General features: G+C 43.8%; 1 protein-coding gene across 2 annotated transcripts in view; it reads right to left on the minus strand.

Annotated features, from left to right (window-relative positions):
- LOC122566542 (POU domain, class 2, transcription factor 2-like) overlaps nt 1-26,570 on the minus strand; it is a 124,475-nt gene that overhangs the window by 59,080 nt on the left and 38,825 nt on the right. For both annotated transcript variants that reach the window (XM_043723958.1, XM_043723959.1), the window contains exon 3: nt 24-242. In XM_043723958.1, the coding sequence (XP_043579893.1) occupies nt 24-242 (219 nt within the window). The remainder of the gene's footprint in view (nt 1-23; nt 243-26,570) is intronic.

Here is a 26,570-nt window from a genome sequence, read left to right on the forward strand (position 1 = left end):
AGGAACTTAGAATTTTCACTTACCAGGAGAAATACCGAGTTTCACGTGCAGACTGCTGGGACTTCTGTGATCGGGAGTGGTTACGGGGGCGGCAATAGGTGGTGACAGGTGGGGGTGTGCCGGTGCTCCGCCACCTGTCGTTGTCGTAGTAGTCGTGGTGGTACAAGGATTTAAGGGTGAGGTCCTCTTGAAAGACTGTTCGGTCCGCCACGCGACCTCGTTATCGCCTATCCAAACTTTACCTGCGAAAGACACACAAAAATTAGCATTCATTTGCTGTCTTCAATATTTCGAACTTTATTTAGTCCCTATGGAAATTTTTTGTTCTTACAATATTTCTAAATACGATCGTTACGTCTGGCCATGTTAATATATACACTGGTACATATAATGAGTCGAATAACGATTTACGTGTTTGTTAATTCAAGGCAACAACCGTTCAGAAATTATTCTTACAGACAAGTAATACTATCGAGCATCAGGATCAAATTGCAAAAGAAATTTCCCCTCTCGCTGTATTAATATAACGCTGGGGCCTTTGTGTCTGCGCAGAAAATGGCTTCTCCCCCTTCAAGAGTCCACGTAATTAGCAACCCTCCGAATCCCCTATTCCTGCCAGTTTCCCGGCTTTCCCTCGTTTCCCTTAATTTCTGGGAACAATGCTGAGCTCTAGATGTTGTTCCAGTCCGCAGTGTCTAATTACACCCCGGACATATAACGCTTTCAACGTGGACAGTTCTCGCGGACGAGATATATCGTATTCTCTGAAATTCCAAATATTCTACCATGCATCCGTTACACGCTTTTCATTAATACTTCGTGTCTGTTTGCACGAAACTTTCACGAGTCGATCGCATTGCTTTTTATTATAATAGCGGCGAAGTTCCTTTCGTTTACGAATGCACTCTCACTCGTAGCTTATACTCTGTCATATTCAACTATATTCATGGAACAATGCCTATTCAAATGATAAATAAATCAAAATAGATAAAAAAAAAGATATTCAGCTACAGATATTTGTACTCGGAAACGTAGGATAAAATCGGGAATTCATTTTCTATCCCCTGAAAAGAATCTAAGAACCGAAATATTATCGAGATAGTTAGGATTTCCTGGCTATAACATACGTGACGAAAGCTGCACGCAAATATAATCCCGCATGCGTGAGACGTGAGTCAGCCCCTTATTTGCTTGATGAATGATTTAGCCTCGATCCGTCTCTCTCCATCGCATCGGTATCTCGCGCCCCTACTCGCTAACGAGGGCGAGAAAGCGAACTTCCCGTGTATCGGTAAATGAGAAAAAGAGATAGAGAAGAAAGGAAGAGAAGAGAGTGAAAACCGAGGTCCATCGTGGCGATTCGAACGACGGAGGGTGGTCGGGACGGCGAGCATTCGCGGAAAGTACTGTGGGAGACACGGAGAAGAGGAAAGAAAGTGTAGCTGGCGCTAACTAAGGGCGTCGGCTAATCAATATCATCAGAGAATGGCCGCTGACCTCGCGCCGACCAGTGGACGCTCCATTCTTCCTCGATTCTTATGCCAACTTCCACGCGAGAAAGGATTGGGACGAATCGAACTTTTCCACTGTTTGACGATTCGTAACGATTTCTCGTGGAATTTCGTCGTGTATCGATTTACGTGAATTAACATGGTGAATACGTTTGCACGTAGAATGGTGCCAGGAAAATAGTTAACAGGAATACGAAGATAATTATTGAGGATCGATCGGTGTAACCTCGAGCTATCTGAATTTTATAATTAATAGTACTAGTAATAATATCGGTAATTGGACGCTCCTTTTTCCTCTGGAACTCCTCGGCGAATAGATGAAGGTATCGAATATTACGCGTAGGCATTCCTTTCCAAATAATATATTATTTTAATTACGGAGCGCGTTGCACAACAATTTATCGGCTCTGATAATTATCACGTTGCTCCGTGAATCGAAAAAGTCTGATCGCTCGTGAAACATTAGCATAGATTTTCATTGATATATCGTCGGTACTTTAATAACGATTAATTTCGATTGTAATTCCGATGGATGTGAAACTTTTACACGTATACGTATACATATTTACACGTTTAGATATTAGTGTATCGAGTGTGGATTATTTATAGGAGGGTTTGCTGGCTAGTGGCATGTCTCGAGGCCACGATTCGAACTACGGCATGGAACGACGGTTCCTTTAATCTCGTGGTGTTTGCATGCTCCCCTCCAGCATACGGAGACGAACGGAACCACCCCTCGAGGGCGGTGAAACCAACTTTCGCGTGCGCGCCCTGGAAAATTCAATTACGTTTCTATTCGCGAGAATCGCGCCTGGTACCTCATGGATCGACTTCAGCGTTTTTCTTCATTTTCTAGAAAATGTTACCTATTGTTAATTACTGTACGTAAACACGCAAGCAACTTTTAAAAGTATATAGCATTAATACTGCATTTATTATCGACTAAAACATGTTATATTAATTTTAAAGAGCCTCAATTATCGTCGAATTTTATTATTTGCGCGGAAAGTAAACGTATAAACGAAGATCAAAAACACGAGCTACTACTCGGCAGAGTGAAAGCGTTTCTCGTATGAAGAATTTTATTCGCATCAATTAACGAACGTCGTGTTCATTTATCACAATAAAGAACTATCCGAAACACTAAACTCTACTTTATATATCCTCAAAATAGACTCTGAAAATCTCAGCGAGCAAAGAGCAATGCGCATAAACAGAGCCATCTATTTGGCGATCGGTGATATCCCGTAGCCTGCAGGGTGGTTTCACCCTCTAAATTCCCCTCGCTCATTCGTCCAGCAGGCGCGAACTCCATTCACGGGTTTATCACTGTCCAGATAACAACGATTTACCTATGGACTCGTACGAATGTCGAGGGTTCAACAAGAACAGGAAGAAACGAGAGATCGAAGAAGAGGAAGGATAGAGGAGGAGGAGTGAGAGACGGTCAGCCACCTTGCATTCAGAAGTATTTCACTTTAACGGCCCTCCGGGGGATTGGCTGACCCTGCTCGAAGACCCTTCACCGTTTCAGCATAATGGACCTCCACATTACTTATTCGTCCTGGCCAATGTCCTGCCAGAAGCGACCGCTACTCGTTTCCACCTCCTTCCATTTCCGTGTACGATTAATCGCCAACTGGATCCACGTTCTTCCTGTCCTCGCCATCTTGCGTGAACAATGGGTAAAAGGATGATAAGAAAAGAAGAATGTAATTAGAAAATTTGTGAAGCTGGTAGCAATACGTTTTGATTCAAAATTGAAGGAACTATGCGCTGATATTCTCGTATGTTCACTAATTTTTGAAGAAGATAAAGAAATTCTTTTTTTACTATTTACGGCCGAAGATAAAGAGATGGAATCTAAGCGAAAGTGTGCATCTGCTTTGAGTAATTTGTATACTTTCGTAATTATATATGCAAATTTTTCATAAATTCGTCAAAAACCACGATCTACCGATACGATTATGGGTAATTCGATGTTTCCAACGATGTCGTTTTATTACGACATGTCGAGATTATACTAGATAACTAAGTATTTCTTTCTACTATTCCATATTACAAAGACTAATCCAATCCACGAGGAACAATCCTTGCGTGTAAAGCAATCCAGTACAACCGCTCCCTCCCGCTCCAAAATTATCTCCGGAATGTCCCAACACAATCATCGATGCCATACGTAAAACCTACAGACGAGACTGAAATTCCTTTAAAAATCTTCTGTACCCTTTCTGTTAAACCAATCTCGATTCCATTCGTTCTTCGTTGAATTCCTCGCGTAGCGGGGATCCGAACTTCCGGTTCGCAGGGTCCTGTGCGACATTAGCGGCGTCACGTAGCGCGCAATTTCACTGAACGCATCTCGGAATCGTGCAGGTGGACGTGAAATTTCGTCGATCGAACGAAACGTCGCGGGGCGAGGCCCTCGGGCAATCTGGTTTGCCGCGGTACTCGAAAGAATTGAAAATTCCTGCTCGTCCAAGGGTTGAAGAGGTCGGCGAACGGGGATGCAGGAGAAAAGGGAAGTCCGGAAGGGGCCAGAAGGGGTGGCAGCGGACGCGGATAAAGCGTTCGATATAAGATTAATAGCGGAGGCCGCTGGCCGAGCCTGTGCACGTCGACGAAGAGGGTGGCCCGCCTATATAGACGACGGTGATTCCTCTTTGAAGGTGGAATCGTGGGCAGTGACCAAATTGAATCCTGCTTAGGACAGGAGTTGCGACGGAGGACTCAGCCCTCGGGCACTTTCTCCAATAAATAAATTGCTCCACGTTGCGGTCGATTCGCGCTCGCGTGGAACCTGAATTAAAATCGCACCGCGCCGCGTGGACCACGATGACTGGATTCCTTTGTGCATGCTTCGTGTAGGAATAAACCAGACTTATTTTGGGCCGGGGAGATACTTTAATCAAACTCAACGATTTATCTTGTAATTGGTCAAATTCGATGGTAAACAATTTTCGAGCGATGATCGATGATCGGTCGATCGATCTGTGTTTGAAACAAAAAACGTTCGAGTCTAGTGACAATTATCTGGTGATCGAAGTGTACCCAAATACAATGTACTATTTATAACACGGTACTGTAGGTAAAAGACTGAAACTTTCGCATATTATCTTAACTCGATGGAGGTACAGTAAGTACGATTCTATGGAATTAATTAAATCGAGATATTCATCGGTTAAGTCCGTCGATGTTTACGGATTCTTACATAGAGTACAAAGTTCCAACTTTTCTTAATATCAAATTGTAATACGAAACAATAAAAATCACGTGTATGATTGGTGGTCTAGCCGACCAGCGTCGTGACTCCGTAAATACAGCTATGCTTCTTGTTCATCGTCCATCTCATGATTACAGGCAAATTGGACGTGTGAAAAGATTGCTTCGTATATCGCGCGATAATCAAATTTCTCCACCTGTCGTCGTCTCCGTTGATAAGCAGCATCGGCCACGTGCCGGACTAAAACCCCGATAAAGGGGTCACTAAGGTGCTGTAGAAGCATCAGGGAAGATAACGAACGAGCATCTACGTGGAAACTTCGCGACGCACGCGTCTTGGAATCCTTTCTCGATGCACGTGTGAACGACCTTTAATCGGTCGATGCTTTTTCTTCGTAGGGTCTCGGCTAAGAACCAACAAGCCTGATGTCGTCCCCAAAACGCAAACGATATCTCGAATCGTCGATTGTTCGTTCTTTCGTAATTTCAATAATGGAGACACGCAGCATTCTGAACGATCAAAGATAAACGCGTCGGTCGATCGCGTCACGTACGCGCGTTCGAGACGCGCAATCGCGATCGAAATCGTCGCGCCGTTCGCCGTACGTGGTATGAAAATTTTAACTAGAAAATAAGAAACAAGGCTGAAGAAGCAACGTTGCGTTGAACTGTTATCATTATCTCTAGAGTATCGGATTTCGCAAGGCAGTCAAAATATCTCGAGATATCGTACACGCGTTTATCGCGTTAATTGTTTCTTTATTCAAACGAAATTACTGAACGAAGCGGTAGGAAGGAGATGGATCGTCGATGATACGGTGCACTGGAGGAGGAACGGATTGGATAGAACGAGGAAGATCGTAATGGCGATGGTAACCGAGGCGACGAGGGGATTTTACTTTTCCCTTTTTATCGATAACGATGTAAGCTAATTGCATCGAGGTAATTAAATTACTTCGAGAGATTCATTAGGATAACGCATTATAGTGGAAAATTTATGCTGTTTACTCTGGAACTAATAACGTTGCTTTATCTAGAAAAAGTATCCGATTATCAAGCGTTACAACTTACGTCAGATAATGATACTAATACGCGCGCGCCGCTTTTACAGGTTTATTAGAAAACGGAAAGAATAAAAAAGGACGCACGAGCGAGCGATCTCGCGCGCCGGAATGTGCTCGATATTTTACTATCGACATCGCGACGATACTTATATTTCAAAATAGCGACCGATAATATTTCGATTACGATCGAAGCTACGAGATCGTTTCGACATACGCGTCAATCTCCATATCGAACGAGATTCTCTTCGTAATACATGTCTGTCGACTATTCCAAATAAAACTATGATACGGAAATCGCATTAGCTCGAATTAATTCTTCCACGACATCTTCATATCGTGCAAAGACGCCGTGTCCCCTTCTTCGCCGAAGAATGCGAAAAAGGGAGCTCATTTCGGTCGCAGGAGAAAGACAAAGGATCGGCATTCATCGCCAGAGAACGGTTTCCCTATTTCTTGCTGGTTGCCCTTGTCAGACCGGCGATCGATAAAGCCAACCCCCTCTCGCCACTTCTAGCTACCTTAACGCTCGTCCACCCCTTATGTACACTTTCCCGTGCGTCCACGAAAACGCTTTGAGCCTCGAAACGCACTTTCCTTCTTCGTCCACGACCTGCCTTCTACGTTCGCCCGCGGTCGCCTCCACAATTCCATGGTGCAACTCGTCGAACGATCGAGTCTCCTCGGCGTAGAAGAATTTGCAAGGCTGATATTGTCTAACGAGCCGCTCGAATTCCTTCCTGTTCGTGGAATGGAATGGAATCGCGCGAAACGAATAGGAATTATTCGAATATTTCAATAATTCAACAGCGTAATCGGTGTGTTTGTACGAGGATCGCCATTATGTAAATATAGGCTACCTGCGCGTCGACCAATAAAAAACGTGAATAATAAAGAGCCGGGCCGATCGGTGGGGCTAGGCCAGAGGGGATCAAACAGAGAAGCAAGGGTTGTGAGCGCAAGCGCGAAACCGCCCTCCGCGGACGGACTGTCGAGATACCACCCTTCGACATAACTCCTTTCGATCGACACCTAGCCAATCTGCATGAAACCTGCGGCTCCTCGACGCCATTTTGCCTTCGCTTTAAAACGAAAGGGGAGGTACCTCGCGCAACCCCTTCTCGATTTCTCCCCTTCGATATATCAACTAGAACGCTCAGCGTGGTAAAAGTAACGATTTCAAACTCTTTGCCAACCGTAGATACATTGCAGAATCGAGTGTTGAGGTTAGGACGACAACGTTACCCGCTGTGTCTAGCTCTCCAGCGGACGATGCAGGGGATACGTTCGATTCTCTTGTGAGTACAGCTGAATGTTTATGCCTGCGGCTGGTGGTCGACGTACCGTGTCGAGCATCCCTATCGAGGTTCGAATGTTACCAATATCAAAGTGGAGAAGTACTATTTCAGGGAACTAGCATACGCCCCTTTTGTGTTTATAGACGAAGATAATCAATGAAGAAGATATACTAATTTAACATCACGCAGGAAATAGGAATTTCAAGATTAATTTCTTGTAATCACACTGGAAGAGAGTAAACGATCGTGATGAAGGAAACTGTGAAGGACGGGGTTCAAACAGGAGCAAACATTTTCCATTAAGATCAAAGATACTCCACTCGAGACCAAAATCCACGCTGGTAATACCAGCGACGCAACATCAAAGGGGTGTAAAACGAGGGGAGGGATGGTGACGAGAAAGAGGAAGAGGGGAGAGGAAGAGAGAGAGAGAGAAAGAGAGAGAAAAGGGAGCCGATTTTAAAATCACAATGGCAGACACACGTCCACGACGTACGAACCATCCGCCCCTCCTCGTCCAAAAAAGCCGGCTGGGTCCGTCTGTTCGTTCCCTGTCGAAGCATCTGCGTCTATTCCGGGCCTAAACGCTTCTTCCTACGTACCAACGCACACAACTATATAGATTTCGTGTACGTGAGGCGTCGCACAAATAGGCGAACGCGTACGAAAAGGTGCGTGGCACGGACCTAGCACGCGTTTCGAAGGATTCTGCAGGAATACAATCACTGCTGGCACCTCACGATCTAGGGAGGGGATAGAAGGGAAGACACCCCTTCCTCAAACATTTTAAACTTTTTTTTTTCTAGCTCCTTCCCCCTGTTACGAGGCTACGCTAACGATGCACGACTTTCGATCGAAAAGGGTCGCAATGGGGTGGCCCTGCCGCTCTGTCTGCCGCTACGCGATTTTCTATTTTTTACTCGATCCTCCCTTATGGACAGATTCGTGAATTTTCGAAATTGACTTCTGTTTGATTTGGCGAAAAAAAAGGTAAGATAATCTAAGTATCGTAACGAGTGCTATGCTTTATATATCTTGTTTACTTTTGTGTATCTTTTGTAATTTTAAATTTTCTACAAATATATAGACGTCCAAAATACGGTTACAATAGGAAAAAGTCCTATTACAATGCAGTTTTGAATCGACATACTGAAAGTATACGATGACATGCTTCCGTTCAAAACTACTCTTTCTATGCCAACGTGCACCAAAAGTTGTGCATTGGCCTCAAAAACTTTCGATTTCTATTCACGATAATATTCGCAGATGCTACGACTAGCGTGGATAACCGAGAAACACACGCTCCTCGACAAAATTCTCCTCGCTACGTATCGCTACTCTATCAAGAATATCAACATCATGCAACCACAAAACCGCAAAAAAATCGTTCTACCATCGCGCATTCCATCGTCTCCGTGCTCGCCTCGTTTCACGGCAAGAGGACGCATAATCGAGTTTCTAGAAAATCGCGGCCGTTTAGCGATCCGCTAATTAATTGGCATTCACGAGCCAGAGGATGCTCCCACACGATGGCTTAGGAAATGGTGTTGCAAGTAAAAGGAAGAGAGACGATATACTACCGTTCAATTATGATAATTCCCGCGTGGCGGGCCGGTCGATTTACATTCACCGCGAAACTCAGGAACTCATACGCGCGTTTTATATCGGCACCGTTCCGCGAACGCGAGCAGACTGCGGCGACGATGATCGAATTCGCGATGCATTTATGCGAGTTCCACGGCGCGGATGCACGTGGGAACTGGCGATAAGGCGGGCGGCGAACGGCTTATTAAATTTCTGCTGGCTTCCTCGGCCAATCGCCGACGATCATCTCGTACCTCCCAGTTTCTCTTTTTCACTTACTACATAATTAATCTACCGCGGTGGTCGCGCGCACACCTCGCACTTCGTTATTTTTCCGTCGACGTTTATCCCGCGCTCTTATTCGTCTCGCGAGCAGACCTATTCATCAACCTCGTCCAGCTACGTGTTCGATCGTTCTCACGGTGTCGATGATCGCGTGGGTGCTGTCGGATATGAATTCCTTTGGTTCTGGACCGAATCCTTTGATTCGGGCTAAGTGTTTGTGGATGCGTCATAGACATTTTGACGAAAGCCTACATAGGATGTTGATTATTAAATACTAATTTCGTACTGATAAGCGTAAATATTGCTAGCATTGACTGTTGCAATCATTGAACGAAAATTCCGAAAGAAAATTCACCGTTACGCGATATGCAGAGACGTATACAATAACCAGGGTAAATTATTCATTAGAGTGAAACTCGCGAACGTGCGAATTTACATACATATTCGCAATCTAATCGCAGTAGAAATTCATGCGAGTTTCTGCGTTACTATCTCCACGTATTCCACGTATCTACATATCTACGTATATCCTGAAAAAGGCCTCAAACCATATATCCAAATCGATAAACCAATCACGTGCTATGACAGTTTTAAACAGAATGCAGGAATTGAAATAGCGCGAAAGATCGCGATTATTAATAGAATTTACAGAAATTAAAATTCCCTGGCATCGTAAGAGCAATTTTCCACGGCACACTGATCACCCTTCGATCGCCAAGATATCGGTGAAAAAATAATATGTAATATCTCGCGTGGCTCGTCACGGGAATGGTCGGACGTGCAATTATACGCAAACTTTGACGGGCGCTGCTCGCAATGATTATATGTCTTTATTTAGATTAATCACCGGTCCCCCGCACGATGCAGCTGTGCATAACAGCGACGCTCCTTAAAGGATGAATTAAACCATCAACGAACGAGGGACCAGGTTAGACAAGCATTACGCCGCTGCTTGGCTCGTCCACGGATCCGTGAATAAGAAACGAGAAAGGGACTGAAACGTGGCAGAAAATCATTTCCTATTCAGCCACCCGATGCTTTTCTAGCCTTTTACTTTCTGCACGTAAACGTTACTATCGCATCTTATTTCATCGGGTACCTTCACGCCATGGGTTAATTAAAACGTTATTATTCGTTGCTGTTTTCGCATAGCGTTTCGCTTTTCATACGGCTCCGTCTTCCTCGTTGAAAACGAACGCACACGAGAACTATGGAAACTCGAAATGGTATTCACATTCAAATTGCAAAGGAGTTAATAACCTTGTTATAGTCGTGTTGTAGAACGAGAACGTCATGGACAATGGCGATTCCCATATCGTTGAACGACACGATGAAAGGGATACGGTAGCGGAAGATTTACAATCATTGGAATAAATCACGGAGACAATGAGACAAGAATAATGTTCCAGGAATACGTTGAATAATACGTCGCTTCTCCATTTCGATTTCTGCCGGTCAGCGTGTCATCGAATAGAGCGATTCGTTGATAGTACTTGTAGTAGTAGTTTAATACTTGATTAATCCTCTTTGACACAGTTATTAAACAGTTTCCTAAGTTCAAGGAGAGTATGAAAGAACTCCTATTAATATATCTTGTTTCAACGTTATGCTCAAATCTATTTTACAACGTTAGTAATCCTTCAGCTTGTTGAAACGGTTAGATTAGAACGTAAAAGTTCAAAGACCCTGGCCGGGTTAAACTTTATTCCTTTGTTCGAAGACAGGTTTGTCAAACCATATCCAACCATAGACATTTAACGCACATAATTCAAACCTCAAACGATCGATACGGATGGACGTGTGGAGTTCAACGTGATCCCGTGTTCAGGAGTCGCAGCTACTCGATATAACCAGCAGGCCAGATGGAGCACATACGAATGAAAAGGGGCAAGAACTGGAGAAAGAAGAGGAAGAAGAAGCGGTAGAAGAAGGGGAGAAATAAGACGCGGGTACAAGGAATAAAAGAGAAGAAAAAAGCGGAAAGAAACGAACAGATCCTTAAAGCAAACTGCCCGCCTCGAAGCTCGGTTCAGCTGGGCCTGGAGGGGTGAATTCGTCGCCCGATAACGCGATTGGCTGGCATCGCCGCCAATGCAACCGCGCTGTCCGCGAATGCAATCGGCTGATGCAGTTCTGCGTGGATGCGTGGACGAGTGCGTGCACCGGCTCCTGGTGCATGCGTAATGTGTCTCGCGTTCGTGCCGCTGCTCGTACAAACTTTGATCCGTGAGTGACACGGAGCAAGGTTTGAGCAGGCAATGTTCGAACAGTCGAAACACGAAGAGATCTATCCGGGAGAAAATCACTGTTCTGGGAGAAATTTCGATAAGTGAGTATTCAGAAGCGTGATTTTGCATGAAACTATAGAGAGGGAATCAAAGTAAGAGGAATGTGTTGGGTAGGAAAAATTAAAATTCGTCGCGATACAGAGAAATTACGATCTATATGAAGAAACTTCGACGAGTGATCATTTAGAATCATGAATCCATACGAAATTACGACAGAAACGCTCGAATCCACGCGAAATAATCTTCCATTGGCGAAAAATTATAATCGTTAGACGCGAGATGGGCCTGAAGTTATTTTCCACTTTGAACAGGTTCGATTACTAGGCGTACGATAAATGTGAATTTTCACGAGATCTTTAACATAAAACTCACGCGATTAATAGATTGTTTAGGGCGTGTCTACGAGCAGAGGAAAATTCAACGTAGAGTCGCGATTAGTCCAGTTACTCGTTCGAACGGACAAACGAGTCTATCCAGAGCGTAGGTGCACCGAGGGATTTGCGCTCGGGCGCACGAACGTGAGTAGAGACGAGTGGTGTTTGCGTGTGTGCGAGAAACCCCGTAGGACAGGGACAAAAACTAGTAGGTCCGCGGACCGGTCGCCCGTATTGCCATTGCGGGCTGCTTCTCTGCCGACGCGACTCCTCTTGATCGTTCTGTTGCGCTTCTGCAACGACGGAAGAGGGGGAGGTAATGCCGGACGATCGAGGGAGGACTTTTCTCACGGAGCGACGGAGAGAAAGAAGAAGCTGCCTCTGGAACGACAAGCGGACGCCGCTCCACGGAATCGTGCCTCCGATCGTGAGTATGCCTCGCATCGTTTCGGCCTTCTCTTCGACTGGCAACGCGTCTCTCGTTTCGTTCTTCTCGAATCGATTGACCGCTACTTACACTTTGTCTGGTTCTATAGAAAATCGAATTACGCTGGAAATTTGCATCGAGTCTATCTCTCACGTTTCTTTATACTTCTATTTATAATTCTACTTATATTCTGTATAGTTTTTATGGAAATCTGAATCGTCCTGAAAATTTGCATTGCTTTTGGTCATTTCGTTCTATTTTGTTTCGATAGACTTTTGTTCTTCGGATCAGCGCGAAGATGACTTCGTTCGAGGTCTGTTGTGGTAACGATTGTACAAATTGCGATATTTTAAATTCGAGTGAATACAGGTGTTGCTTGCGTGCTTCGTTAGATACGAATGAATGTATCGCATTAAAATAATGATGAGTAGACGACTGACGAATAGAGCAAACTTCAACAATGAAACTGAGCTCGCTAGGATTTGCTTCACACCGTTAATTACCATCGAGCAGCAGAAATTTTCGACACGCGATCCTTTTGTCGTCCTGCACGAAGGTAATTGGCGTGACGACGCGTTATGTCACGAAAAATAAATAAACGCTTGCCAGATTTCCCCTTGCATCTAGCCTTGCTTCAGAATCGACGTGAAACTTATCTACGTTCGTCGTAAAGGCTCCTAACTCATAAAGACTGAAACAACGTCGAGGTTACAACTTAATTCGTTCCAACGTGAAACACCTAACTTCTCGGAACGATCTAACGTCTTATCAGGCATTCCTTCGTCGGTATCTTTGATAAAGCGGTTCCTACTCGACCCAGAAAACGATTCGTTTAACGCCGTTCCCGAAATACCATCGAGCACCTGAAGTTGAATTCTGAAGAGGTGTTCGGCGTAATTTGTAATCTGTGTATCGGCTCTTACAATGGACGATACGATAAACCGGTTGTACGTGTGCGTTTGGAAACGATAACGGTGCGTCGAGGGCGCACCTCCGTTTTACATGTTTTAACAGTCAATAAGATTATCTGAGGTGAGTAATGTCGAATAAATCAAACAGCGAAGCGCGGGTAAACTTCTCGCGTATCGATAACCTCGACGAACGAGCCGTAGACGTGGAATACGCGCGCTGCCTCCATAACCTGGCCCGATTGCTGTTTGCTCTGCTTTCGAAACGACGGTTATTATACCAGAGGTAAGTAGGAATCGAATCTTCCAGCGACTGCAACACAGTTTTAGAAGCGAATATGACTCGAAAGAATAAAGAATTTATATCTCTGATTTTGTTAGAATTATATATACGTGCGTAGTTCTATTCCTTATATGAACTTGTATGACTCATATATGAAAGCTTTGAAATTTGTATTTCTGCATTCGAGTTCTTTTATTTAAATGTTTTCTAATTTAAAAGTTTCAACTGTAAACGTTCAAATACATAATAGATAGGAACGATTCGAAAGTATTAATTTCATTTTAATTCGAGATAGGGAATAAAGAGTGGAATTACAGACCAATTAAGCAAACGTCAATTAGTTTCGCCGTTGAGTTTTGTTCGTTAACTGAATTTCCTTGACGTATCTATAATTCCAACGTTCAATTCTAACTCGTTGATGGGTTTCGTAATCCCTTAATCGGTATACGATCGTTTAATAGCCTTATCTGGCCGCGCTGATCGACGAATCCTCGAATTTCAATCGTATTACTAATTCCATCGTACACCGAGGCATCGCTGAAAACCGCGATCGGTTGATATCGATCGATTTTCCAACCGAGCCTCGCCTCCCCCCGTCCCCCGCCCCCTCCCCGAATAGTTCGCCTCTTTGTCGCGATTCTTGATGCCAGATAAATATCGCGTCGCTTCCTTTTTTGCCTTCTATTCTCCACGCGTGGGTATACACCGACTAATCGAAGGGTGGTTTCACCGGTCGAAAGTTTTGTTCGCCGATCGCCACGCCGGAACAATGGGAACACGAGAAGAAGCATCTCTGGGGAGGTCGGCGGTTCCCACCTGACCAAAAATCGGATATTTCTTATTTCAACTTGCCAACAGTCTTTTGGAGATGCTCGCTTTATTTACGGTACTTTTCCTCGCTCCGTAGCAATTTATATTCGATGTTGGTTCTGTAATTCTTATTTGTACTACGTCGGCGTATACCAAATGTCGTTTTTTAAAGCAAAGTTTCGAACACGATACTGTCGGAGAAACGACATTTCGTATGCATTATAAGCTGAACGAAGTAAATTTTAAATAATTTACATTTATTGGGATAAGAAACTTGTAGACCTTAACAACTTATACTAGGAATAGAACGATCTTTTTAGAATAGAACGAATCGCTGAAACAATCTTGGCCCTAACTTGGAAACTTATACGCGTCAAATCAAATCAACCTTTTTTGGAAGATCTTTCTTTATTGTGATTTATTATTCCAGCATATCGAAGCTTCGTATGTAACCGTGTCCCCGAAGCATGAGAACGTTCGTTAGAAAGCAGAAGCTAGTGTCCGCTTTTAAATCGTGAACGATCCCCGTGCGTCGCTATCGTGCCCCCGGGTTCGACGAAAACGCGTAAAAACTGTGTGAAAAAACGTTGGTTCGGGGTGAAATCCGACGCTGATTTTTCCCCCTTAACGACTCGCTTTAAATCGCGTGAAACAGAAAGAGAAGGGAGGAGCTAGTCGTGGCGAAATGACGGGGTAGGCAGGTAAATTTTTTCCTGATTTCGGAAGATCATCTCGCGGGAACCCAGCGGAGGGATGAAATCAAAGGGGGACGTGGATGATGCATATCCTGCATATTCACCGAATTTTTTGGAAACTTAGGGTAGTCTTTTGAGTGAAAAAAAAAGAACGAGGACGAAAGAAGAGAAAAAAACGAAAAGTGAGGTAGAAGAAGCGATTCAGGGTAGAAAAAAAGCTTACCGGGGGAGGGGGTTGAATGCTAAGGAGGGTCGCAACGGGGTGAAACCGCCTGTTTTTTGAACGCAAATCCACCGCTTCTTAGAAATTCCCGATTTCTGGGTCATGGGAAGGTAGGTGAATGGCATCGAGTTGTCCCGATCTTGGAAACTGATTTTTTTTCCGCCCTTTTCATCGGATGATGGCCTCGACGATGCGCTTCCTTACGGATTTCTATTCGTACATCAGCCTTCTTCTATCGTTCCTTGCTAGTTCTATTTCTGCTCTCGAAGAGGAAAGGGTGCTGTGCATAAAAACTAACATGGAGTTATCTTTCGACGGAAATTGTTATTGGAAAGAAGAGCACACATCGAGGAAAGAGAAAACGTAAGTACGTATAAAATATGAAAGCACGCATGGCAAGCCTATTTTTGTTGATCTCTTGATCAGATTCATAAATATAGCTTCGCTGAAAATAAGTGACTAATCTATCATATTTTATAAACAAATGAAATCTTATTCCATAAAAAACCAAGTACAGAATTATTTATGAAATCGAATGAAATTTTAAAATTTTAAAATTTTTTAATGAAATTTTGCTTGTGCTCTTCGTATCTTTATTTTATATTACTAAAGATACCCATCGTTTCAGAAAGCTGTTGAATTATTTACAAGTATTTAGATTGCCGCCAAAGATATAAAACTTTCCTTCTAATAATTAACCGAATCCACTAACTATGGTCTACCGAGTAGTACCAAAGTCCACGGAAGTGCCATCTCCGATCGAGTTTCCGTACAACCGATCTGGCTACGTACGAGTCGGCGCTCTCAATCAGATATCATAAACGATCATTTCCGAATGTAAATGAATCGCCCTTTTATCGAAACTCTTCCGAAGAAAGCAGAGAGAGGAAGAAACAGAAGAGAAATTCGAGATTTAGCTGAATTGAGAGTGCAACCGTGCGGTCCGCTTCATCCATGCTCATATTGAATCGTCATAAAGCGCTCGCGTGCATCAGACCGGGCCCATTGTCCTGTCATTCACTCGTCATCCCCCGACTACTTTTCCCTGTGCGTGTCTACACGTAGAAGGAAGAAAAATAAACCACCCCTAATTCACGTTTTCCTCCCTCACGATTACGTGAAACGCCGTGGTCCTAAGCCAGGATCAACGATCCGCCACTCTTTGCCTCCTCTTCGAGCAGGAGGATCGGAGGATCGTTTCTTTTCGATTTTATGAAACTGTTGCGTTCGTGGCACAAAGGGATTAAAACCGAAGGTGAATTCGAAATGGACGATCGTAATGTATCTTGCGAGGATCGTTTTACCCTTAGTTTTATATTGGAAATATACAGAGAGCGGTGTTTATCGTTGATACGTCGGAAGAAGGACAATGTTTTGCAATTCGATCACGCGTAGCAATAATATGTCACGTAAGTATATAATATAAGTATTCAACTTTTCAAATTCAATTTTTCCAGTTCGAACATTCGAACTCGAATATTCACGTTCAAATTAAATGAAAAACAAACGGTTGAATTGCGAATAATTGAAGTAATACCTGATGCAGTCGTGAACATTAATAAATTTGAAAAAGGACACGTCGGAAGAACATGGACAACGGAGATGAAAAACGATCGAACGCGGAATTGATAATGAGAGAACGTTCTCTGTAAACTGGAGATTCGGCGCAGCACGTGCCCGCGTCCAACGTGAATGTGACTTTTCAAAATTCAGCTAGGGTGAATTCGAAACGAACAATACCGCGTACCGTGCAGCTGTCCCATCATTACCAGCATCGTCACCATAACTCTTACGGTTCGACGAGACGCACATCGACAAGATTCGAAAATAAACCATCTGCAAGCAAATCCTCCGTTTCTAATCCAATCATCCGAATGAAATAAATTTAATTTCAAAAAATATTCTTCCCACTCCGTTCCAATTTCCTATTCTCGGACAATTATTGATAAAATATATTTGATATTTCATCGATACTTAACTAATACCGTAACAAATCGACTCGAATCAATCTCCAGAAAAAAAAAAAGAAGAAATTTACGACTCGCCTCTAAAATTTGCGCTATACAAACCTGAAAATATTCACAAGCGTTTACCCTAACAACGAATCGAAGTTGGCATTTGCAAACGGAGCGAGTGAAACGCAAAGGAAGGCGACCTCGACTCCCTGGAAATCAATTCCAAGCCAATTTGCAGTGTCTTTGAGCGCCAGTCGTCGGGTGGCGCCTTAAAAGTGCGTAAATAAATAGATTTGGACGTGGTCGCGGCGCGGCACCGAGGGCGAGCCTGTGGAAACGAGACAATAAGCCCGGAGGGTCCTCTCGGCGAGAACTCAAAGAGTGCCCATGCTGCGACACTCGTCCGATAATCTAATAAAGGGGTTGCCTCCGCTTTTCACGTCCCCTCCACCAAGCGCTGTTCCGCCCCGCGCTCGCATTCTTCTTATTCCTTGGTCGTGCTTTTCCCGCACGCCCTCTTCTTCCGATGATTCGAAGGTAAATATTACCCCAGAAGATTTCGACCGGCGACGGAAAATGGGCAATTTCTGCTTCTTAAAGCTGGCCCCAAGGAACCGGAACGGAACCTCAGCATTTCTCGTAGTATCGTGTCTTTGCGTTATTTATTTGTGGCGCAGCGTATTACGCATTCGATTCGAAGAATTTCTAATCGAAATTTTGACTGTTCCATCATCATGTATCATATTGGATTGAATCAAGTAACGAAGGATGAATGAGGTGCCATCGTCGAAATGTCTCTTTTGGCTTACCATCCTACCGGCTATTGGCAGCGTTTCGAACGTGTTGCTCCCACTGCAGAAGTTATCAGACGACTGCAATACACTGTTCTTCCGTGCCAGCTCTTTTTGCTCTATCACAACGGCGTTCAAAATCAACCACGATATACGTACAATCGAATCTAGTTCTGCTTCCATTGCAATATTCCTCGGCAATGCTCTAATTCCCTTGCAAACTTTTCTTCTGAATGACGCGGAACAGGGAATAGTTCGTCGCCGTTATGCAAGAATACTAGAGAACCCAAGAACTGCCAGGAACAGTCAAGTAGCCAATGATTAGCCCGACACAATGGAGAACTCAAATTTTCTATGATCGAGTTTATGATATTTCAATTGGTTCGATGGACCGAGGAAATTTTCGCAAGGTGCACGAAATACTGGTGATCACGTACGTGGAAAGTGGATGAAAGAAAAAAAATACGACAAAGAGAGAAGGAGAGAGGAGGAGGTCTTTCAGAAACGGCGGCTATTTACGAGACTGAATGGAAGAAGGTCCTCGAGGGGGCGAGGCAGCCACCACCCCTAATTCCGCCCCTGAACACCGTTATATCGACCAGCCAACTCCATTCGGCCATTCCGCATTTTAAAGGGAAAATTTCAGTTCCTTCGGGCCGACTTTCTCTCAGCAGATTATTCGACGAGCTCGCGGACAACAGCTCAGATGGAAAATAACGCGACCTTTTGCTCTTGGCAGCTTCTTCTCCCGATCCTTCTCTCCGTTCCTGTGGAAATTTTTATGCGGACTGGGAAACCTCGACTAGTCCCCTAATACCATCCCAACGATGGTATTTTTATATTAATATGAATAAGAAGATCACCTATTTACTTTTCTCCGATACGTTGTTAACAGACTGCGAATATTTACTCAAATCCATACTTCTGCGAATATAACTAAAAAGGCGGGGATTCGTTTCACCGTGCACTTTCGCGCTCTTAAATTTCCCGTAAACGCGTACAAATTCGCGAACTGACTATTAATATACCGTAAAAGACGAAACATCACCGCCTCGAAAACCGTGTTACATTAGAAATAAGCTTTGTAACAAGAAACGAATAAAACGATCTTCCTTTGACTCATCTATCATGTTCTATCATTATCGTTTCCAAGACGAAGAAAGAAAAAATTCTATCAGGCGATTCCGAGGAAATCTCGAGGCGGAGAAATCTATGGAACTCGCAAACGGGGCGGTTGACGATCGAAGAAACGAAGAAAAAAGAGAAGGGACTAAACAAACGAGTGCTGTTCATCAGGCAACGAATTCCGAGATTGTTTGCTCGCGCCGAGGGCCGAGGTTCGTGCACCGGCGCGGCGCGCGGGTGGGATGCGTGGCCAAGAGAGGAAAAATGAATTCGACGAAGGGAGAAAGTAACTGCCAAAGGTCCCGCACGTGACGTCCTTTCCGGCCTCGTCATGCATCCTCCTCCTCTTTCCGGTACTGCCTCTGCCCGATGTTTGTTTTAGTTATTTTATCACACGCCCGAGAAATCGGGACACCTCGCAAACTTCCGTCCGTTTCGTCTCGAGGAACGAATAGTTCTGTTATGAGATTTGTAACGACCCTGTCGCCCGACCATTTCAGGTAAACGAATTTGCATAAGAGGGACAGTATCGATCGTCGTCAGCCGAGAATATGACGTACGTTACAGTTCCAAAGTGTATTCGTATATTTCATTTCCACGCTAATTTTGAAATTTTAACGATATTAACACTGCGATTTGAAGAAACTTTATTTCCAAGCCATCTCTATTATTTATGCGTATTTGGATGAAGTTGCTTTTGTAATAAATTACAACGTTACATGTATATTATAATTGCAATAATTTTCCAATATTCGAATAATATCTGATTTGTAAAATTTACTTGTAAATACTGCGACATTTTAATATTTCGCATCAACGTACAGAGGTATTTAATAAAAATCTTCATGACTGATAGAGTAAGCATTGAAATAAACTTTCACCGATGCTATTTAGCATACAGCACACCTGACGAGTCATTAATTCAATTAATTTATGATCGATACGCCGCATATCACACGACTTCCACCTCTAATTAGCATGTGACTACCAACCAAACGATCAACGTAACGATGTTGCGCAACGATTTGTGTATCGTGGCTGCACGCTCGCGTCGGCTACGTCAAACGTACCACCGGTAGAAGTGTTAATTATCCACGGATAATTATCCACATCGCGACTCGTACGACGCTAGAACCAGGAAATATTCAGTCTTCAACTTTCTTATTCGCTATCGTCCATTTCTATTACGCGGAGGCTCTCACGGATCGGAGATCTCCGTGCAATATTAAATCAGTCATCTTCAACGATTCTTGCGCAATGCTACCATATACGCGAAACACAGAAGAAAAGGCGAAACAGTTTTTAGATCGTCGAAGCATTAGGAAAGAGTTAACCTGTTTACCGAGGAAGACGAGTTGACTTTTCACTCTGATCATCAATCTCCCCTGGACACAATGATTTCTTTCTGTAAAGATTTCCGACGGTTCATGTAAAGGCCAACATTGATCTGATTAATGTTAATTTGACTTTGTTCCTTATTTCATAATTATGGAAGCATCTACGTAAAGAATAATCCAATTAAGGGATTAACCCTTTCGTAACAAGCAAGAGACGAAATCCTTTCGAATGTTAATTTAAGCAAACCAACTCCACCGGTATTTGTAAAGAACAGATCGATTTTACCAGAATAAACTTACACGTGTTTCATCTAACGTGCTTTGTACTTAAACTTTTACCTTCTCATAAGAGCGTACAGTGTCGCGACATATGTCGCGCCCACGAAAGATATCGAACGATAACTGAAAGATGATGGGAGTAAAATGATTGTATGGATTGAGAAGTCGACGAAAAGACGATAGAACAAAAGCAAAACGATCATCCGGAAAAGCATTAATAATCCGTCGTGGTACTTTCGCAGAGGGCTGACCGAGCCACGGGACATCGGCTGATTTACTTTCGCCGATCGTGTCGGCGTATTTCCTTCGAAAGTAATGCTTCCCGTACCGAGATGTAGTATCACGATCTACCGATAAATAAAACACGCGATCGTGTGCGCCACTACGCTTGGATCGCGGGGACGTCGTCGATCTAGGGGCGACTCTGCCCACCCACGTGCAGCAATTCGTCCCGGTACACGCACGTGAGCACGCCTACGACCCCGCAAAACTTCGGATCCGTCAAGATCACTGTCAGCCTCCGTCCAGGTAAATCGAATTTTCCGACTGGCGCTTTCTAAATTTGTCTCGTCGAGCTGGCTCCAAGTTACCTTGACAGATTCTTAATCTATCATGTCTGCTTTCGATAATTGATGGCGGTAATACATGTGAAACAGATGAAACATTTAACCCTTTGACAGTTTAATATTAAATGACTAAGACGCTCGAACGTGTCTTAGATTATCTAGCAACGAAAATTATGGTACTTTTTGTATCTGGCGTTGTCCATTAAAATAATTCCTAATTTAGACGATTGTGAGATGGCTATTATTATACGTGTCGGTATATTAAAGAGACAAGTGATAAAATTGTAATAGTCAGTGTATATTACTATCACTTTAAATACGAATACAGGGAAGGTGTATGCCGGTCGTAATCGTCGCTCGCTCAATGCTACTGTTCAACTCTACGCTCGCTGTTCGACTGTACGACTCGCTATAATGATTGTCCTAGAGAGCATATTCGTCTACTTGTATCGATCAGTGGTAGTACAAAATGTTGAAGTGTAATTCCGGTTGACGATTACAAATAACGGCGATAATATTTTGTCCGGAGTTCGTTTACCTTTGAACCTAGCAAGCCAAAACAACGTTGTCACTCCAAGGCGCAACAATACGAGTCTCTCCCGATTCGAATGTTTCGTTGATCCATGTGCCGCTACAATTGCGAAGAACGTACACTTTCTAAATCGTTTCTTATATACGAAACAATTAATTTAGGCACTTAAGCAAATTGGTTGTCGTCGTTTTAAAATCACGAAACCCATCGCTGATTTAATAATGCCCATCGAAGCACAACTATCTTTTAGTTTTTTTAAGAGTGCAATATACAAAATACGAGCTTATATTCCGCCGATTATATCGATTTATATCCCGTGATTAAAAACTTTCATCTTAAAAGGAGTTAGACTTATTATTTCGAAAACGACATTTGTCACGCTTCTGCAATAGAGGATCAATTATTTTTAACGACCTTCCGACAAAAAGCTGCAAACAGGATTTACCCAATCAGTACGTATCTGTGCATGCCATCCTACCAATCATCCGAACAAATTTCTATCGACAAGCAGAGGATCTCAGTCGTTTGTTCGACGATTCAGATTCCTTGGATCTTAAAGTACTATACGTATCAGGCGGCATTTACGATAAAAGTGAAATCAAGTTGTGAATAATCTTGCATCAGAGCAATTTCATCAAATTCCTCGGATCAGAAATTGGCTCCGAATGTAGATACATAGAGCAGCTGGTTGAGAATGCCCCGTTGGCGAACGGCGAAGACGGGAGCTCGTAAGAAACACGGTCGGGCGAGGGAATGGCCGAGAGATGAGCTCGCATTCGGTGAAACGGACGATAAAGCGAAGCGGATCGTAGCGGCTCGCGGAAGAGGACGGATTAGCGGCGGACGGGGCCGCATCGGTCAGAACGAATCCATGGATCCGTATGGGTGCTTCTCGTGGTGCTTTACGGCCGGTCAATCGCGGCGTCATATCTCCACAGGACCATCCATCAACCCACGGGAGAGAACAACCTCTGTTCTCGACCTCGTCTGTCCTCCTACGAGTGTCATAACCTTCGTGATCGCCACGACCTCTCATCGTCCACGATGCGTCAGGAAACCGAGAATATCGTAGGTTATTTTGTGCTCGAAATTGCCCTTTATACAGCGGTGTGTGTTTCACGATATTTGTCGAGCACCCTTTGTCACAGCTCAACCAGCTCAGCTTTCATCGGAGAACATTGCTTCCCGATTTTTCTTTGTTGAAAATAGTTGCATGTACATACGTGGTACCATGGTCCGATGAAACGTTGTAACGAATCCAGTTTGGATTGCCGACACAAGAATGTAATAAAGAGGGTGAATTGTGACTGTAGCCACGAACTTCGTAATTCTTACGTCCGATCCGTTAGTCGACCAAGCATCGTGAAAAATGATTATATTGAGTGTTGTGAAGCTACGAAACGTTCCATCACGGCATTAACGGGCGTTAACCTTGCGTTAATTCCCTCTACCACTCCCTGGTCTAATGAGACGCGCGTTAATGATCCTTTATGCGTCGAATCGACAAAAATGCTTCGTAACGAGCAATTGAGCATAATATTCAATCCGTTTTGAATATACAGTTGGTCCCTTTCTATTCCGGTCATTGTTCCAATGAAACTTTTATATCGATTTCTCGTATCGAAGCTTTTGGTCAGAATTTGTTTCGATTTTTATAGCGGTTGCCAGCCGCTTGTCTAAAGGCAAAAGAACGTCTCAATAGAGGTACCGAGGCACGAGTCGTACTCCGGTGGTGCCAAGGGTCCGTAATATATGGCCCCTAAATCATCGGCCAAGAGTGGATATGGTCGCTGCTCAATCTAACCAGGGTAACCACTTCATAAACATATCAATCAGAGAAGAGTGCGTGGAGTTAGATACATTCTCTCGCGTGTTTGCATATGATAATGGAAATTCCATCGCGTGAATCCGTTCCATTAGAATCCGGTTCGATGGAAAATTGGCAACTCTCGTTCTTGTATCGTTTTCATGTTTCGAACAACGTTCTAAACGGAACATCATGGAAGACTAGTCGAAAGAAAAAGAGACGAAGAGGGTAGAGGATAGAGAATTCGCGAGCATGAAACGGCACGATGCAAGGAGCAAACAATGAAGAAATAGACAACGAGCGAACCGAGACGCACGCAATTCCGATGTTGCGCCCATCGCTCGGCGAACGGCCGATTGTGACGCAGCGCGATCGCGTGCGGCCGGTTAATTCTCTTCGCGTACCTAAATAAACGAGTAAAAATAATTTGTAGCGTTTTCCAATTCCCCTCGCGTTAGCGCGAAATATCAATCGCCGTCGATGGAGCCGCGTCCGGTCGCTCTTCTTATTGGCTCTGGCGTTTATTGGCGTAAACGCAATCAAACCAGTCGATCGTCGGTCTCCACGAAAAGAGAAAAAAGGAAAAAAAGAAAAAAGGCGAGCATGCCATGAAAGATCTTTACGATCATCGACAGTCGCCGATATTCTTCGAATTTTTATACGGTGAATCGTTCACGAAAGTACTCTAATCGGTAATTACGGATTGTTAATTCGAGAAGATTGCGAAAGTTATTGTTGTTGCAAAGTTATTCGTAAAACGGTTACCCACTTTAGTACAAATTGTACAACACAGAAAACCTTAACGCAATTAACAATTTTACAATTTCATCGGAATAAACTTTCCACAATGATGTCCTAATCGATTGGACGCCAAGCGGAATAAAAAATAACCAAGCGTGAATCATTAGCTCGACAAAACTCTCTTACTTCTCCATTAATTTAACGTCGCTTCAACTTCAATCATCCAACATCTTCCTCCACTTTGATACAATTTCCCCGACAAAAGCAGGCCTGAACGTCCCGCGTGAATATTCAGAAACGATTTCGTGACCAGAAACGAAACACGTTCCCGACGATCATCGCGGTAATCAGCCTCTCGCGAATGGTAGCATCGTGGCGTCACAGGCGGATGAAGTTGTAGCCAGGGAGCGGGTAACAATGAGTGCAGTGATAATGCGTCTCGCGCGGTGAATGGATGAAGAAGACGTGAAAAGAAGTGGAAGCGGTGGAGAAGGAGGTGAAGGAGGGGAGGAGGGAAGGAGATGGTCGAGCTTGCCCAAGGAGATCATTAGTCCACCTGGCTGTGGCCCCGGGTAACGCTTAACCGCTTGACAAGCGTTGCGGGCCGTTATCGGTTTGTCCCTAATTATGCACACGTGACCACGGTGCGCGAAGCCTCGTGGGTATCCGCCGGATCGTTTCTTTCTTTTGCCTCTCTTCTCCTGTTCTTTCTTGTTCCTCTCTCTTAGCAGGACGGAACGAGTGGCGCTGTTTAAAATTAATCGCATTGTCTTCGCTGACTCGTTCGATCAACCGGCGCGTACGTCCGCGAGACACCAATGAATGGGCCAGCTGCATCCCTCGCCGCCACCTGTGCGCCTCTCATTCCGATTCTTCTTCCCTTCTTAATGATATCTAATCTTTCGTTTCGCTGCAAAAGAAATCGGATTAGGAGAGGTATTTTTATACGAACGATTGGTTCAATTTTTCATTGAGAAGTTTATGAAAATCGGAGATTTCTTCTGAAGAGTAACGTACTCCCTTTCCGACGACTGTAATCTCGAAATATTTTTACTTCTTGTGCCCGAGACAACTGACTTATCACAGGTATCCTTGAATAGTATCATCCTTGCTTTATGGCGTCTGAATCGCCACATTCTAATCTTCTGAATTTGATCGACCCTACCAATTCCACCTGTAATTTCTATGCAATTAATACTCTTGACATTTCCTATCAAACAGATTCTCTCAATTCCAAATGTCAGGCTCTATCAATTACTGTACAGACAAGCGATGTAATTATGACAAGTGTTCAATAAATCACAAAGGTACTCGAACAGCTTTTCTAAATTATTTACTCTTGTACGACGGTACAAAAGAACTCGCACATAGGATCCAGATAGAAGGTATGCGATTTCTTAGTTTCTATTTTTGACGTTATTATCTTTAGGTGGACGACTTTTTTCAGCATTTTTAAATGATATAGACCCGGGTGCTTGGGTTTGGAAAAAGGGAAACGACGCCGTCCGGAACGATTCCGAGTACTGGCTGAAACGACACCGGTTCGCGAAAAAACGAAATAGTGCACCAAAATGGCGGAACGGAGAACGGCTGGCTGCGAGCCCGGTGACGAGCCATGAATGTTTAGGCGGCACGATTAAAACGTCTCTCATCGTGGACCTCTGAGAATCGTATCGCGGAACGAATGCCGATCGATCCACCGCCATGGTGGGAATGCGAGGGCACAGCGTTTGATTTATGCCGCGCGCCACTTTTACGTGTGTGCACGTGTATATGTACACCTCGCCAACTAGCGGACCACGAGATTCGAAGAGGAAATTAAAATATGAAGGAGGAGACTGCGGACAACGATCGCCATTTGACACAGTGCCTCACCTTGTAACATCATCTCACACTTGGGGTACGGACGCTTAGATATTCAAGGCGCGTAACAAGAGACGAAAATACTTATGGAATGAACTAATATTCCTCGCAAAGTTTGATTTTAATTCTAACTTTTGCTTTAATTCTTCAGACTGAGAATACGTATATCTGAGTATAGACCATCCACGATGTTTCAATACTTTACATTATGGACGATGTTATGGCAGTGAGAAAGCATCGGTTAAGAGGTCATTGAAAAAGTGTAAAATTCATAAGTCCCGGAGTTGATTACGCAGATGTTCTAAATCATTTGCCTTCGATGTCTTTTAAATATATTTTCTCATTTTTAAATATTTTGCAAACATAAAAGTGTAAGGAAAGAAGAAGCGCCAGGAAAAGAAGAATCACGTAGCGAAACACATTGAGAAACACCGGGACGTCACGAAATCGTCCTAATCGTGATTAATATCACGGGCTCGTACCATGTCGGAAATTATCTACACGTGTTTTACCGAGTCGAACGATCGGCGATCTGTCGAGGGTCGTACGTGTGGGAACAAGCTGCAAACCGTGCTGGTCCGCTACCATCGACGTCTCTTTTCTCT

Source organism: Bombus pyrosoma, linkage group LG4 (genome assembly GCF_014825855.1).
Source record: "Bombus pyrosoma isolate SC7728 linkage group LG4, ASM1482585v1, whole genome shotgun sequence".
NCBI lineage: Eukaryota > Metazoa > Arthropoda > Insecta > Hymenoptera > Apidae > Bombus > Bombus pyrosoma.